Consider the following 18,585-nt stretch of genomic DNA (forward strand, 5'->3'; position numbering starts at 1 on the left):
CTCTCTCTGTGCTCGTGCTCGCTTCAGGTATGTGCGGCAACGGGAAAAAAAAAAGAAGAAGAAAGAAACAGCGCGCGTGTTCTCTTTTGCTGCAGCAGTTTAAGTAGTTTGAATGGTTAAATTGGCAAGACAAAACATATGCAAATTATACACTTTTACTCTATGAAGGTTCAATTTAACAGTTAATCCGCGAACCACATGCGTACCGAACCGTGGGGTCCGGTCCATACGGATCACGGATCATCTGCGATCCGTTGCACCCCTATCACTGATTAGCCTAGCCTATTCTAGTGCAAGTTTATGAATTTAAAACAAACAAAAAAAAACACTTGTGTTATAAGTGAAGCTATCTACACTGTATGATGAATAAATCTCTTACGATACACTGCACACATCTGTGGTGCGTCCAGCTCTGACTCGGCCATCGGAGCTGATCGCCACTCTAATCAACGCTTGTGTTTTTACCAGCCGCGCGTCCGCATGTGTTTCGACCCCCCTATACTGCACACGTCTGCGGCATACGCTCCGACATGACCACTGGAGCAGAGCGCGGCCACTATATTCAATGCCTGTGTTCAACGGCTCGTTGAAGTGTCCCAGAAGCGGCTCTCCGTGCTGCACGCTAAAGTTAATCCCCCACTTCGTCCCTACCCACCCCCTAACCATTCGAACCATTCAAAACAATGCTGTGTATTCCAAACAAGCCCGTTTGTTGTAGTTCTTGAAAAGGGATTTAAAAAAAATAAATAAATAAAAAATAAATTATATTATATTATATTATATTATATTATATTATATTATATTATAATTATATATATATATATATATATATACCTTTGGAGTGGACTTTTTTAGTCTTGTAGATCTATTTTATGCACAAACATGTACACCACAAAATTCAAAAAGTGAAAAAGCATAATAGGACCCTTTTAATGTTAATCCAAGAACAAAAAAATAATCCACTGATCTTGACTGAATATCTTTCAGAACTTCAATGAGGATTCATCTAGATTTTATTTATGGTAAGAAAACTATGCAGTCTTTTTAAACTTTTGATGTTAACTTCTGCAATTTGTTCTGCTATTGCTAATTTATTTGCTTGTTCCTGTTTTATTACTGACTGTTGACTGACTTTAACAACTTAATGTTTGACATTTATTAGTCTAGTTGTTTTTGCTGTGGTTTTTTTTTTTTTTAAACCACAGGCTCCTCTTAGGTTCTCTTAAGTTCCTTTTAGGCCAAAGTGTTCTGCAGGCTACTGATTTTTGCTCATGTTATTTAGCTGCAACAGAAAGCTTTGTAAAAACAAAGAATAAAAATGTTTAACTTAATTTTTTATTGACTATGTTATCGGAAACGATAAGCAGATTCAGAATCGATAACATTCAAACAATACCCTACTCACATAAAACCAATTTTTGTCAACAGCAAGGAACACCAATCTCCTCTTGGCTTATATCAAAATCCTCCGACATTTATCTTTACAAATCCTCGTTTTGCACTTTAAATTTGTGACTAGGGTTTTATTTTTCTCTTTTCACATTTGTAAGTTCCCACCAGAGCTTACGCTAAGCCTGCGTCCTATGTTATCATGAACACGAGTATAACAGTTAGTGAAAGGTAGAGATTACGGTTTATGAAGTTTTAAATTTGGATATTTTTCTTACACAAACACAGTGATTGACTTCAGAAGGCCTTTATTAACCCCCTGGAGCAGTGTGGAGTACTTTTATGATGTATGGATTCACTTTACTGGACAAATCTCAACACCCATTCACTGCCTTGCCTTTATAAAGCTTGGAAGAGCCAGGACATTTTTTAAATAACTCTGAATGTATACGCCCGAGAAAAAGAAAGTCATATACACCTAGGATGGTTTGAGGATGAGTAAATCATAGAGTAATTTTCATTTTTGGGTGAACTATCCCTTTAACCAATTGAGTTTGAATGGGAGATGTCTTTGTATTTTAAATTTAAATGTATTTTTCCAAGTTTACACGAGTGCGTCCAAGTCCAAGTTCATTCATAATTACAGTCCGAGTCTGAGTAAGACTCCAAGCACCACAACTCTGCCAGACTGGTCTGATTTGTAAATGAATCGTTCTTTCAAGCGAGTTCTTTTCAAGGAATAAGTTGATTTGGTTCACAAATTGGACTGAATGATTCTGCACTGATAACATTAATCTAAATGAGTTTCTTTTTGTCATTGGTGGAGTTTCAAAGACGTGGTCACTGTTAAAAAGGAAACAAAACTTTTTCAAAAGTGCATTACCTGTGGATCTGTCCATTTTTGTGAAGGTACTCAAGACCCTGAAGGACCTCTTTCAGCACAGTAGCTATACTGGGTTCATCCAGTACACCGTTTTTGTGTTCCCCCTTTGAAATGATGTGCTTTATTACATCCAACACAGAGCCTGCAACAAAGACAAAAGAGAGAACTGTAAGCAGGCATAATGTGATACAGTCATTAGTATTACAAGTGCCACTGCCAACACTAGAAGAGCATCTGCGAAGGGCGTTTTGTGGTGGACTTTAAACTTCAAAGACCAATGAGCTTCATGCTTGTGCGACTGGCTTGCATGCCTGAAAGTTTTTCAGAAGGTCAGACACAAATTTCATAATCTATACAAAATGACCCTGGCTGCTTCCCAAGAATCTTTGTTGTTTTTAAAAACACGTTTTTTTTTTGTGTTGTTTATATGTACACAAGTTAATTTGATTATGTGACACCCAACAAACCATTATTGTTTTAATTCTAAGGCACAGAAATTTGGACACCAAAGCAACTGTTTTACAGTAGGAAAACAAGCTGTCAATCCTTATTTTTCCCATGACATTTAATTAAGCCCTGTTCAAGAGTCCATGAGGAGAATGTTCCATCAGAACTTTATTAACCAGTTAAGCCATTTTTTTAGGTTGGAGGATGGCCAACGCCTCCCGCAAACAGTGCACACTGACAAAAGATCCTCAGGGAGGTGAACGGCGTACACCAAAAAACTGCTGGTCTGGCCTCCATGTGTCAGGGAACACTATGAATGGGTTGATTTCAGACATTGGTAAGACAAAGACAGTCTGTTCATGCAACTGCCCTAGAGTCGTATATGTAATTCCTATCCATGTGAAAAGTTGGAGTAAACACAGCAAATAAAATTTTATCCCACTTAGCTTGAGTAATCAAAACTCTCTGAAATGAAATTCAGAGAAACTGAGTTCCCAGAATTGTGAACTGCTGTGGCATCACAGGGCTCTCTTCACTGACGCCAAAAACAGAACTTTAAACCCTCAGGAGGGAGAGGAGGTTGAGTGGACAGGATATTTTTATTTTGAATGGAAACATAATAGTAATGAATTAAAACAACAACAACAAAAACTTGTCTATACAGTACCATTCAAAAGTTTTCCACAAAAATATTACGCAGCACAACTGTTTTCAACATTGATAATAATGTTACTTCAGCAGCAAATCAGCATATTAGAATGATTTCTGAAGGACCATGTGACATTGAATACTAGAGTAACGATTCCGATTTCGACTCAATATCGTTTATTTTGGATATATATCAGGTACAGTACATGGCCATTTTTTTCACAACCTCTAGTAATATGATTTAATGGGATATCACTTTTGGCCAATAAGTGGAATTGTTATCAAATCGATGTGTGTGCTGTGTGAGGTGAAAATAGCACACAGAAAGTTTGGTGTCCATATGTCAATGCTTAGCAAAGATTCAGCCTCAGAAGTAGTCTGGCATCATGCCTCAAATTTGTTGCATTGCTATACAAAAACGGTTTTGTCTATCAACAACAAGAAAACTTTTTGTCAGCATATTCTGAAGATGATCTGACTCCATTTTGATTAAAAAAAATTGGACCAACTGTCAAGGAGGAGTTAGAAAAAGTATGTTTTCAACATAAATTAAATTGGCGGAGAAAAAGTTTGGTTGACAATGGCATAATTGGCATCCATGTTGTTCACTTGACCCAAAGAATATTTAGAGACCAGTTTCATTACAAAAGGCTATTGCGATCAAAAGCTATTAGCATTTTTGGAAACTTCGTTATTAACGTTAATGAATGGTTTATCACTCTTGACCAATAGGTGGCGCTGTTACCAAATTGATGTGGCATGGTCAGTGTGAGGTGACAATGGCACACATTTTAGTTTAATGTCAAAGTTTTGCAGAGATACAGCCTCAGACACTGTTTGGCATGATTCCAGCAAATTCGTTGATGTGTTAAACGATAACAGTTTCACATTTCGACACAAAATCCACAACTATTTGTCAGCATGGTCTGAAAATGATCTGAAACAAATTTGGTGAAAATTGGACCAACAGTCTAGGAGGAGTTTAAAAAAGTAGGTTTTCAACATGAATAAAAATGGCGGACAGGAACTTTGGCTGACTATGGCAAAAAATTTTAGCATTTTTTGACATGACTTTTGGCCACCACATTTTGTGAAAGAGTGGTGCCGAGCATACATGCCGAGTTTCGTAAGGATATGCCAAAGCGCTCGTAAAATACAACATTTTATGACAAAACTGAAATTTGCCGATGCCAAAAATGGTTGATATGGGAAAGTTGGGTATGTTCGACTCAAATTTAAAAATACCAGTTTTGTGATTTTTGGCCAAACCATTCAGAAGTTATAAGCAAAAATAACCATTTTTATATCTGCTCTCAAACAGTGCAGACAGCCTCAGGTCATGGTTGTTATAGCACACACCAAGTTTAGTGTTAATATGCCAAACTGTTGCGGAAATATAGCCTCACATCCATTTTTGCGTGCTCTTCGTCAAATTTGTTTACGCGTTATTCGAGAACAGTTCGATTAATCAATTTTCTTTCCACAACTTTTTGCCGTCATGGTCTGAAGATGACCTAAACCTAATTTGGAGAAAATCAGACAAACTTTCTAGGACGAGTTAGAAAAAGTAGGTTTTTCTAATTATTACAAACAGCGAAAAAACTAAACCTTGGTTAGGTTTGAGGTAGAGACTTCAAACTTGCTATAGGTAATGCTGAGACCAGTTTTTTCTGAGGTAAATGTGACATTACATGACATATTATTTACAAGCTGTTACACTGACGTATTTGCACGGTTAAAAAACTGATTAAGTGATTACATGAGACAGGATACGGATTTCGGTAAGTTATTTTTTCTTTTAAAATACCTTTGAATGTTCATTGATCTTTATTTTGTGCTGTAACTTTTATTAAAATGAAGGAGACGATTAGTTCACGTGCACTTCGTGCTGCCACCTTTGAACTCAGGTGATACAGCAATCTATCATTCCACATTAAAAGGGGCAAAAACGCTATTTATTGTTTGAATAACGTAATAAAATGACCAGAATTGGAAATTTGAGACTTTGTTTCATAGCAAAAGTAACAAAGCACAAAGCTTATTGTGATTTGTTAGATGAGAGGTGCGCTAAAACATTCCATTCATTAACTGAAAACAGGCTAGACCAATCAATTCTTGGGATTTAAGACTCCCATGAAAACCATTTAAAATCGAAACAATATATAAAAATAGAAAACCGTTGTTTTAAAATATAATATTTTATATTACTGGTTTTACTGCTTTAGTAGTTTAAATAACAATCACTTTAAGCCATTTCAGAGCAAATACAAAGAAACACACTGAATATAGTCGAAAGGGTGAAACATACCTATATACAATTTAGCACAGGCTAAGAATACCGTATTTTCAAAGTGCAGCATGACTCACCAGGAAAAACTGAGAGATCATAGCCTAGGAAATCAAGGTAGTTTATCACACCCACACCCTAGTTCATGGTAAAACTGCTTCCAAGAAACAGAAAAAGGGCTCATGTGTTTTCTTATTTTGGTTTCTTTTTTTCTTCTTTCTACAGCTCATTCTTCTTCAACAGATTAAAAAGGGGAATCAACGACCTCCAAGTAGCCAGAAGGCTGTTTCATATAAAACTTCGAATAAGTGAGCATTCGAATTAAAGAAAAACAAGACAGCAAAAGCGTGTATGTGCGGGCATGTGAGTGGCATGAAGCCCGCGCATTGCTGACTGAGCGAACAGCACATCAAATTGGCTACGACCTGGATTAAGAGAGAGAGAGAGAGAGAGAGAGAGAGAGAGAGAGAGAGAGAGAGAGAGAGAGAGAGAGAGAGAGAGAGATCTTGGCAAACGACACTACGTTAGTTTACAAACCCGTGTGAGGCTGACGGGTGGGGTTGTTGAGTAAAACCAGCAAACATGCTTAGCGTCAGGAGAGATAAAAATGTAGTAATTTCCTACAACTCCCCTCAATATCTTGAGCTCTAGAGTTAATATTAACTTAAAAAGACCAACCAAACATTTCAACCAAAAATATACAAATCCTGTCACTATTTGCTCACCCTCATGCTCTTTTTAAAATAATGACTTTCTTCAAGCACAAAAGGAGATATTTAGCAGAATGTTCATGCGGCTCTTTTCCATGAGTTGTCCCACTACAAAAATTTTAATGAGATGAAAAAGCACCATAAACCTCTCTGAAAATATGATTTGTGGACTTTATTTTCTTTCTGAAGCCACAACTTAAATATACACTACCAGTCGAAGGTTTTTGAACAGTAAGATTTTTTATGTTTTTTTGAAGTCTTTTCTGCTCACCAAGCCTAAATTTATTTGATCCAAAGTACAGCAAAAACAGTAAAATTTTGAAACATTTTTACTATTTAAAATAACGGTTTATTATTTGAGTTAGGCATGCACCGAATATTCGGCCACCGAAAATGTTAATGTCAAAAGACTTTTATCACCGAAACAACACGGCCGAAACAGTATGTTGACGCAAACAGAAACCGCAGCCTGCATGTGCTTGCCTGAAGCAACACTTCTGCGGTGTGGACGTATTTCAGTATACCTGAGAAAGACCCACGGATAGAGATTTGCAAAACTTGTAATGCCAAAATTTCAAGAGGGGCAGTGTCTGCAGTCGTGCGTGCAGCAGTGATGAGAGCAGAGATCAAGACAGATGTAGCTTTCAGTGAGTGAAAAACAATGGCTTTACGCTGGTGTTACGTCGCAATATTTTAAAGATGTCTTTTCTATATACTGTATTTTTATAAATATCCATTTACAGGCTATCCAGGCTATCCAAAATATGAGCGCTGCATGTTTCAAAGTCATTTGCTGCGCTGCTTTGTGTTCCATTCTGACAGCGCCTCCTGCTGGAGGAGAAACATGTAGAGTTGTAAATGTGAACTGATGGATCCACAAGACAATGTGTTATAAAAATTTAAACTATTAAACAATTTAAACAAAGGCAGTAAAATATATGTATTATGTTATTTAAGTTATATAATGCTTGATTGATAGTAATTGTTTAAATTAATATAATTGATTTATTTTTTGAAACTTTAATATTAATTTATGAAATTGCAATGCCTTGATTTTAGTAAGAGTAGTACACAGTCATAGCCAAAAACGGTTTTCGGCCTTGGTTTCTCTTTTTCAGTTTTCAGTTTCGGCCAAGAATTTTCATTTCGGTGCATCCCTAATTTGAATATATTTTACATTTTTAATTTATTCATGTGATCAAAGCTAAAAAATGTTTAGCATCATTACTCCAGTCTTCAGTGTCACATTATACTTCAGAAATCATTCTAATATGCTGGTTTGCTGTTTAAGAAACATTTATTTTTATTAATATCAATATTCAAAACAGTTGAGTACACTTTTTCAGGATTCTTTGATGAATAGAAAGATCCAACGATCAACATTTATCTGAAATAAAAAAAGCTTTTGTAACATTATACACTATATCATTTAAAAGCTTGGAGCCAGTATATATATTTTGGGGGGGGGGGGGGGGGGGTAAATTATAAAAATTAATATTTTTATTTAGCAAGGATGCTTTAAATTGATCAAAAGTGATGATTAAAACATTTATGTTAAAAAAATGTCTATTTCAGAGAAATGCTGTTCTTCTGAATTTTTTATTCATCAAAGAAATCTCGAAAAAAAAATTCTACTCAGCTGTTTTCAACACAATAATAATAATTTTTTTTAGCAGAAAATCAGAATTTTAAAATAATTTCTGAAGAATCATGTGACTGCAGTAATGATGCAAAAAATTAGCTTTGAAATCACAGGAATAAATTACGTTTTAAATATATTCAAATACACAAAAAAATTTTAAATAGTGAAAATATTTCACAATTTTATTTTATTTTTATTTTTTTGTTGTATTTTGGATCAAATAAATGCCGGCTTGATGAGCAGAAGACTTCTTTAAAAACAACATTAAAAATCTTACTGTTCAAAAACTTTTGACTGGGAGTGTAGTCATTTTTTTTTTTTTTTGTCATTCACTTTCATTGTATAGAAACAAGCAACTTGAACATCTTTCATTTGGGTTAAGAAAAACATGGTGAATCATCCAAAAATGTTCATTTTTGTATGAACTAATGCTTTAACTATGAATGTAAAGGGTCATCAACAAAACTTGTCCCGTGTCAGATCCCAAGAATGCTGCTCATCCTGGAACGCCTCAATCATGTGAAGCCCCATGCTGAGGTGTGATTGAGACGTGACCGTAAATGCTTCTCATTTCATTAAATACCATATAAATCAATTTCACATGAGCCAAACTTCCTTGAAAGTAACTGTGACGATGTGGCACAAAAGCATTCTTGATATTCTCATGTGACACTTCGAAGAAAAGTATCACCAGGAAATCTCCCCAATGCCCATTCTGTAATTCCAATTACGCTTCCACAACAGGAAAAGAAAATGACTCTTTGTCCGACAGTTGTCAGACTATCTGACACTGCTGGCTTCCTAAAGATCCTGCACTGGCGTGGGTGGAACATGCCATGGCGTGCCCACTGGGCCAAAGGGCACAGGGCCATACGGAGCTGATGGTGAGGGAAAGATTACTCCAAGAAAATAAGGGTGGAGGAGCTGAGGGAATAAAGGGAAGATAGGAAGCATCTGTTGTCTCTCAGTGGGCTGTGACTATGGGCACAATGCCATATTTCAAAACATCATGCTTAAAACCCACAAGACAGCAAAAGCTTTAGCTTAAAATATTAATGCAGAAAGAATTTCAATTGCTCTGAGTAATCCGCTTGATGGATGAAAAAAAAAAAACAGTCAAGACTCGAAAAAAGTGTAACTTTACATTCAAGAATGGATTTTTTGTTGAAATTCCTTAATGCGTGTGTGTGTTCATACTCTTATGTCTGTGTTTGATCAAGTATATTAATATGCCAAGTGTCCAAAACTTTATCTGCTAAGTGGATTGTTCATCTTGACCCTGTGAGACAGTCATTACTTTTAGTACTAGATGGACGACATTTGGCTCCTATGAAAAGGCTGCCTTTTATAGCTTAAATAGGTCATTTTTAAAGTCATTTTAGATACTCTATCATATAAATAAATTTGTAGGGCCCTATGATTTCGTGGAATCCAGTTACAAAATTTGAATTTACTGTATAAAAGTGGAATGTAACCGAATTTGCCAAACTTTGGATGAATAAATTAAATGTAGGTCAGTACACTTAAACCAAAATGCTAGACCTGTGTCTAAATATTAAGCCACAGAAAAACTATTTAAATATGAATCTTGCATGTTCTGCGTGTCTCTGTGTGAATGAATGGCGCAAATGCGCAGTATCGTTTACTACATGCATACTAGTGTTTTCAGCCTCTGCCACCTCAATATATGAAAACATGAACAGATAAACAGTCTCTAGAACTCACGAAGAGTCACTTCATGAGCATTTGACCATTTCTTATGAGAAAAACTCAATGTCATATCGTATACAAACAGAAACTTAGGTCTTCACAGCAACCCGTCAAAATAAAAGTTGGTTTAACTTGAAGAAATTGTGACAGAAATATATTACTTAATGTAGTGATAGTACTAGTACTACTAATAAATGAATTTTCAGAAAAGAAAGAAATATTTTTTTTATTAAAATTTAATGAAACCATTCAAATGGAATCAGAAAATTGATGGAAAACAGAATTTGGTCAAAATAAATCTATTTCATTGGGCTGTAAAAAACGTATTTTATAGGGCCTTATAGGGCCTTTCTGTTCAACTGTGTAAAGTTCATGATTTCTATTAAGTAGACATGCTTTTAATTTATGTTTAATTAAACCATTAAACCAGAGTCTAAAAAAAATGACAACAGAAATTGGGAAAAAAATAAAATGAATTTCAAACGATTTTCTGAATTATATTACACAATTTTATGCAAATTTAATACACTTAAATATGGAATTACTGGAATTTTGTTGATGTTCAAAATTGAAAGTTGAAAATCAACTTAGTATGTGGTCAAGACTTTTTTGTAATATTTTAAATATTCTATTAGACAAACTAAGTGTTTAAGCATTATTAAGTGTTAACTTCACTATCTCTATTCTCTAATGGAAAATTAATAGATTTTAATGTATGATAGGATGCAAATAAATAAATAAATAAATAAATACATACATACATACATGTGCCCCTGGACGACAGATTTATACATCATCTGAAAGCTGCATGAATAAGGATGCTATTTGGCCGAGATACAACCATTTAAAAATCTAGAATTTGAGGATGCAAAAAAATATAATAAAAAAAATATTGAGAAAATCACCTTTAAAGTTGTCCAAATGAAGTTCTAAGCCATGCGTATTACTAATCAAAAATTAAGTTTTGATACAGTAGGAAATTTACAAAATATCTTCATGGAACATGACCTTTACTTAATATCCTAATTATTTTTGGCATAAAAGAAAAAGTATTGTTGGCTATTGCTACAAATATGTGACTTAAGACTGGTTTTGTGGTCCAGGGTCACAAATAAATACAAACATAAATAAATAAATGAACAACTGATGTTTAGAAAATGTCTATTATCACATAAAATGTGGAGTTGGCTACAGCTTTTCTTTAAAATTCCTCAGTTAATTATTTTTTATAAACGTACACAAATGGCATCTGTTTTGCAGAATGACTCATTTACATCCAGTACAGCGCAGAGGTAACAGCCAACGATGTGTGGTGAAGTTGTAAAACTCTCATCTAGCTGTAAAAGGTCTACTCACAAGTGCTGTTCAGAGGCCGGAGAGCACAGCCTCCTTTGTGCTTTGCGCTAATGAAGGTATTGATCGTGTTCCTATCTCACATACCTTTGTACCTTACAAACAAGCCAGGCTGAGAAGCTGCCTTTCTTTTTTTCCGGCCTTCCTGTAAATGCCACAAGTAAACAAAGCATTTATGAGATTTAGTTTTCTTTTTAAGTCAATTCAGTTGAAGGTCCTTTTATCTTCATGGTGCAGGACAGTAGAGGGAATGTCAACTATTGTTTTGCTAAAACACATACCAATTTTCCTAGTAAACTGAAAAAATGTGATACTGAGATCATTTGTTTTGTCGTTCTTTCCTGTGCTGACACTGTGGAATGCCACCAAGCAGCTTCATGGGAAATCAGAAATCACATTCATATTTACATCATGATTTCCGACAGCTGTCAAAGGAAATATCACACACATCACTCTCGACACGGGGCGGATAAACACATTGAAGTCACATTTCAAGGACAGCTTTAGGCCACCACCCAACAGCTGGCTTTGAGCAGTACGGCTCTTTAACAGTTCACTGAAGGGGACAGACACAATTTTGCCTTCAAAATCAAAAGGACAGTTCACCAAAAACTGAAAATTGTCAGCAATTACTCACCCTCATGTCGTTCAAAACCGGTATGGCTTTGCTTTTATGTAAAAACACCAAAAAAGCTATTTTAAGTAATGTTTTACCTTTTTTTTTAGCCCCATAGCATTTATGTAAAAAATTTTGGCACGCTAACAAGTTAATCTATTTAATAGAAGTCAATGGGGTGCAAAACAATTTTGTTTGGACTGAATGGACAAAACAAAAACATATATACATTTTCCAAATGTGTTCAAAGAAATATACAGGGTTTCTGCAGGTTTCAGAAAGGTAAATTGAAAGGGATAGTTCACCCAAAAATGAAAATTCTGTCATTAATTTTTCACCCTTGTGTCGTTCCAAACCCTTAAGACCTTTGTTTATCTTCAAAACACAAATTAAGGTATTTTTGATCAAATCCAAGAGCTTCCTGACCCTCCATATACAGCAATGCAACTGACACATTTAAGGCCCAGAAAGGTAGTAATGCAGGTTTGTATCATGCAATTCTGACTTTTTTGTTGTGAGATATAAACTCGCAATTACAAGATATAATGCCAATTTTGAGGGCAAAAAAAGACAGCTATTTCTCAAAATTGCGTGATATAAACTCATAATTGCAAGATATTAGGCCAGAATTGCAAGATAAAAACAATTCTGACTTTTCAAACAAAAAGTTTATATTTGCAAATTGCGAGTTCGCAACTTGTTTTCCTCGCGATTGTGAGTTTATATCTCACAATTCAGACTTTTTTCTCACAATTGTGAGTTTATATCTCGCAATTCTGACTTTTTTTCAGAACAATGAGATTTAAACTCGCAATTGCAAGATATAAAGCCAATTTTGAGGGGAAAAAGGTCTGATATTTCTTTCAGAATTGCAAGATAAAAACAATTCTGACTTTTCTCACAAATGCAAGTTTATATCTCGCAATTCGGACTTTTCTCGCAGAAGTGAGTTTGTATCTCGCAATTCTGACTTTTTTCTCGCAGAAGTGAGTTTATATCTCGCAATTCTGACTTTTTTCTCGCAAAAGTGAGTTTATATCTCGCAATTCTGACTTTTTTCTCGCAAAAGTGAGTTTATATCTCGCAATTCGGACTTTTCTCGCAGAAGTGAGTTTGTATCTCACAATTCTGATTTTTTTCTCGCAATAGTGAGTTTATATCTCGCAATTCTGACTTTTTTCTCGCAAAAGTGAGTTTATATCTCGCAATTCTGACTTTTTTCTCGCAAAAGTGAGTTTATATCTCGCAATTCGGACTTTTTTCTCGCAAAAGTGAGTTTATATCTCGCAATTCGGACTTTTTTCTCGCAAAAGTGAGTTTATATCTCGCAATTCGGACTTTTTTCTCGCAAAAGTGAGTTTATATCTCGCAATTCGGACTTTTTTCTCGCAAAAGTGAGTTTATATCTCGCAATTCGGACTTTTTTCTCGCAAAAGTGAGTTTATATCTCGCAATTCTGACTTTTTTCTCGCAAAAGTGAGTTTATATCTCGCAATTCTGACTTTTTTCTCGCAAAAGTGAGTTTATATCTCGCAATTCTGACTTTTTTCTCGCAGAAGTGAGTTTATATCTCGCAATTGACTTTTTTCTCGCAGAAGTGAGTTTATATCTCGCAATTGACTTTTTTCTCGCAAAAGTGAGTTTATATCTCGCAATTCTGACTTTTTTCTCGCAGAAGTGAGTTTATATCTCGCAATTCTGACTTTTTTCTCGCAATAGTGAGTTTGTATCTCGCAATTCTGACTTTTTTCTCGCAAAAGTGAGTTTGTATCTCGCAATTCTGACTTTTTTCTCGCAAAAGTGAGTTTATATCTCGCAATTCTGACTTTTTTCTCGCAAAAGTGAGTTTATATCTCGCAATTCGGACTTTTCTCGCAGAAGTGAGTTTGTATCTCACAATTCTGATTTTTTTCTCGCAATAGTGAGTTTATATCTCGCAATTCTGACTTTTTTCTCGCAAAAGTGAGTTTATATCTCGCAATTCTGACTTTTTTCTCGCAAAAGTGAGTTTATATCTCGCAATTCTGACTTTTTTCTCGCAAAAGTGAGTTTATATCTCGCAATTCTGACTTTTTTCTCGCAAAAGTGAGTTTATATCTCGCAATTCTGACTTTTTTCTCGCAAAAGTGAGTTTATATCTCGCAATTCTGATTTTTTTCTCACAATAGTGAGTTTGTATCTCACAATTCTGATTTTTTTCTCGCAAAAGTGAGTTTATATCTCGCAATTCTGACTTTTCTCGCAGAAGTGAGTTTGTATCTCGCAATTCTGACTTTTTTCTCGCAAAAGTGAGTTTATATCTCGCAATTCTGACTTTTTTCTCGCAAAAGTGAGTTTATATCTCGCAATTCTGACTTTTTTCTCGCAAAAGTGAGTTTCTCGCAATTCTGACTTTTTTCTCGCAAAAGTGAGTTTGTATCTCGCAATTCTGACTTTTTTCTCGCAAAAGTGAGTTTGTATCTCGCAATTCTGACTTTTTTCTCGCAAAAGTGAGTTTATATCTCGCAATTCGGACTTTTCTCGCAGAAGTGAGTTTGTATCTCACAATTCTGATTTTTTTCTCGCAAAAGTGAGTTTATATCTCGCAATTCGGACTTTTTTCTCGCAAAAGTGAGTTTGTATCTCGCAATTCTGACTTTTTTCTCGCAAAAGTGAGTTTATATCTCGCAATTCGGACTTTTTTCTCGCAAAAGTGAGTTTATATCTCGCAATTCTGACTTTTTTCTCGCAAAAGTGAGTTTATATCTCCAAATTGACTTTTTTCTCGCAAAAGTGAGTTTATATCTCGCAATTGACTTTTTTCTCACAAAAGTGAGTTTATATCTCACAATTCTGACTTTTTTCCTCGCAAAAGTGAGTTTATATCTCGCAATTCTGACTTTTTTCTCGCAAAAGTGAGTTTATATCTCGCAATTCTGACTTTTTTCTCGCAAAAGTGAGTTTATATCTCGCAATTCTGACTTTTTTCTCGCAAAAGTGAGTTTATATCTCGCAATTGACTTTTCTCGCAAAAGTGAGTTTATATCTCGCAATTGACTTTTTTCTCACAAAAGTGAGTTTATATCTCGCAATTCTGACTTTTTTCTCACAAAAGTGAGTTTATATCTCGCAATTCTGACTTTTTTCTCGCAAAAGTGAGTTTATATCTCGCAATTCTGACTTTTTTCTCGCAAAAGTGAGTTTATATCTCGCAATTGACTTTTCTCGCAAAAGTGAGTTTATATCTCGCAATTGACTTTTTTCTCACAAAAGTGAGTTTATATCTCGCAATTCTGACCTTTTTTCTCGCAAAAGTGAGTTTGTATCTCGCAATTCTGACCTTTTTTTTCCACAAATGCGAGTATTTCACATGTCTTTCAAACTTTTTCTCAGAATTGTAAGATATAAACTCGCAATTGCAAGATATAGAGCCAATTTTGAGGGGAAAAAAGAATGATATTTCTCAGAATTGTGTGATATAAACTCATAATTGCAAGAAGTAAAGTCAGAATTGCAAGATAAAACAATTCTGACTTTTCCCACTAATGCACGTTTATATCTCACAATTCTTGACTTTTTTCTTGCAATTGTGAGTTTATATCTCAAAATTCTGACTTATTTCTTACAATTGTGAGTTTATATCACGCAATTTTGACTTTTTTCTCGCAAATGTGAGTTTGTATCTCGCAATTCTGACTTTTTTTATCACAAAAATTCGAGTTTGTATCTCACAATTCTGACTTCTCGCAATTGTGAGTTTACATCTCGCAATTCTTTTTTTTCTTGCAAATGTGAGTTTATATTTTACAATTCTGACTTTTCTCTCAATTGTGAGTTTACATCTCGCAATTCTCACTAATTTCTCGCAAATGCGAGCTTGTATCTCACAATTCTGATTTTTTTTACTGCTATTGTGAGTTCATATCTCACAATTCTAACTTTTTCTCAGAATTGTGAGATATAAAGTCCAATTTTGAGGGGAAAAAAGACTGATATTTCTCAGAATTGCTTGATATAAACTCATAATTGCAAGAAATAAAGTTAGAATTGCAAGATAAAAACAACTTTTCTCACAAATGCAAGTTTATATTTCACAATTCTGACTTTTTTTTCACTATTATGAGTTTATATTTCACAATTCTGATTTTTTTTCACTATTATGAGTTTATATCTCAAAATTCTGACTTTTTTTCTGGCAATTGTGAGTTTGTATCTCGCAATTCTGACTTTTTTCTGCTATTGTGAGTTTATATATCACAATTCTGACTTATTTCTTACAATTGTGAGTTTGTATCTCGCAATTCTGACCTTTTTTAATCGCTATTGTGAGTTTATATATCACAGTTCTGACTTATTTCTCACAATTGTGAGTTTATCTCACAATTCCAACTTTTTTAAATCGCTATTGTGAGTTTATATCTCATAATTCTGACTTATTTCTCGCAATTGTAAGTTTGTATCTCGCAATTCTGACTTTTTTCTCACAAATGCAAGTTTGTATCACACAATTCTGACCATCTTTTTTTCCACAAATGCGAGTATTTCACAATTCTCATTTTTTCTCAGAACTGTGAGATATAAACTCGCAATTGCAAGATATAGAGCCAATTTTGAGGGGAAAAAAGAATCATATTTCTCAGAATTGTGTGATATAAACTCATAATTGCAAGAAATAAAGTCAGAATTGCAAGATAAAAACAATTCTGACTTTTCCCACTAATGCACGTTTATATCTCACAATTCTTGACTTTTTTCTTGCAATTGTGAGTTTAGATCTCAAAATTCTGACTTATTTCTTACAATTGTGAGTTTATATCATGCAATTTTGACTTTTTTCTCGCAAATGTGAGTTTGTATCTCGCAATTCTGACTTTTTTTCTCACAAAAATTCGAGTTTGTATCTCACAATTCTGACTTTTCTCGCAATTGTGAGTTTACATCTTGCAATTCTTTTTTTTCTTGCAAATGTAAGTTTATATTTTACAATTCTGACTTTTCTTTCAATTGTGAGTTTACATCTCGCAATTGTCACTTATTTCTCGCAAATGCGAGTTTGTATCTTACAATTCTGACTTTTCTCGCAATTGTGAGTTTACATCTCGCAATTCTTTTTTTTCTTGCAAATGTGAGTTTATATTTTACAACTCTGACTTTTCTCTCAATTGTGAGTTTACATCTCGCAATTCTCACTTATTTCTCGCAAATGCGAGTTTGTATCTTACAATTCTGACTTTTCTCGCAATTGTGAGTTTACATCTCGCAATTCTTTTTTTTCTTGCAAATGTGAGTTTATATTTTACAATTCTGACTTTTCTCTCAATTGTGAGTTTACATCTCGCAATTCTCACTTATTTCTCGCAAATGCGAGCTTGTATCTCACAATTCTGATTTTTTTTTACTGCTATTGTGAGTTCATATCTCACAATTCTAACTTTTTCTCAGAATTGTGAGATATAAACTCGCAATTGCGAGATATAAGGTCCAATTTTGAGGGGAAAAAAGACTGATATTTCTCAGAATTGCTTGATATAAACTCATAATTGCAAGAAATAAAGTTAGAATTGCAAGATAAAAACAACTTTTCTCACAAATGCAAGTTTATATCTCAAAATTCTGACTTTTTTCTGGCAATTGTGAGTTTGTATCTCGCAATTCTGACTTTTTTCTGCTATTGTGAGTTTATATCACAATTCTGACTTATTTCTTACAATTGTGACTTTATCTCGCAATTCTGACCTTTTTTAATCGCTATTGTGAGTTTATATATCACATTTCTGACTTATTTCTCACAATTGTGACTTTATCTCGCAATTCTGACTTATTTTTTCACAATTGTGAGTTTATCTCACAATTCCAACTTTTTTAAATCGCTATTGTGAGTTTATATCTCACAATTCTGAATTATTTGTCACAATTGTGAGTTTGCATCTCACAATTCTGACTTTTTCTCAGAATTGTGAGATATGAACTTGCAATTGCGAGTTATAAAGTGCAATTTTAAGGGGAAAAAAAGACTAATATTTCTCAGAATTGCAAGTTTATATCTCATAATTCTGACTTATTTCTCGCAATTGTAAGTTTGTATCTCGCAATTCTGACTTTTTTCTCACAAATGCAAGTTTGTATCTCACAATTCTGACTTTTTCTTTTTCTTCTTATAAATATTATAAAGTCCGATTTTAAGGGGGAAAAAGAAAAATATTTCTCATAATTCTGACTTAACTCCCAATTGCATGTTATGAAGTCAGAATTGTGAGACATAAACTTGCAATTCTGACTTTTTACTTACACATTCAAGGCCAAGAAAGTTAGCAAGGACATTGATAAAAAAAAGTCCATGTGACATCAGCGGTTCAACCCTTGATCCCTTGATAAGTTCCTGAACAAAGCCATAGATGTTTGGAATGACATGAGGGTGAGTAAATAATGACAATTTTCACTTTTAGCTAAACTATCCCTTTTTACACAATAAAAACACAGCAGCTGCCCATATTTATCTTGACAAATCTCTATAATCTCTTGTATATCTATTACATTTAAACTAGCTGCCTGGCCCTCTCGATAAGAGAACCATTATCATTTAAGGTGGTGCCCGTCGAGATGTGCCCTGTGTGCCTGCCTGGATGCTTGTGTCGTACCTTCATATTTAAGACGGGCAGCGTGCCACCTGGGCATCTTCAGTTGGCAGAAGCAGAAGGAGGAGGGCACGGCAGCTGATGACAGGCGTAAAATGAACAGCGATTATCCAGGCAGAGTGATTTCAGCTCTGCACCGGGGGAAAAAAGGCCGCGTCCCACGGCTGTCAGTGTCAGCACGAGCCAGACTATAATCTCCCTGTCCAGCACTTGGCTGCGTCTGGGACAGAACATTACACGCTGGCTTGAAACATATCATTACACTCTCAGCAGTAGCTTTACACAG

The 18,585-nt window shown here is 34.7% G+C and overlaps 1 protein-coding gene across 2 annotated transcripts in view; it reads right to left on the reverse strand.

Annotated features, from left to right (window-relative positions):
* Positions 1–18,585, reverse strand: part of LOC141300095 (serine/threonine-protein kinase OSR1-like) — a 76,651-nt gene that overhangs the window by 22,573 nt on the left and 35,493 nt on the right. For both annotated transcript variants that reach the window (XM_073830405.1, XM_073830404.1), the window contains exon 4: positions 2,273–2,414. In XM_073830405.1, coding sequence (XP_073686506.1) covers positions 2,273–2,414 — 142 coding nt within the window. The remainder of the gene's footprint in view (positions 1–2,272; positions 2,415–18,585) is intronic.

This window comes from Garra rufa, chromosome 24, assembly GCF_049309525.1.
Source record: "Garra rufa chromosome 24, GarRuf1.0, whole genome shotgun sequence".
Taxonomy (NCBI): domain Eukaryota; kingdom Metazoa; phylum Chordata; class Actinopteri; order Cypriniformes; family Cyprinidae; genus Garra; species Garra rufa.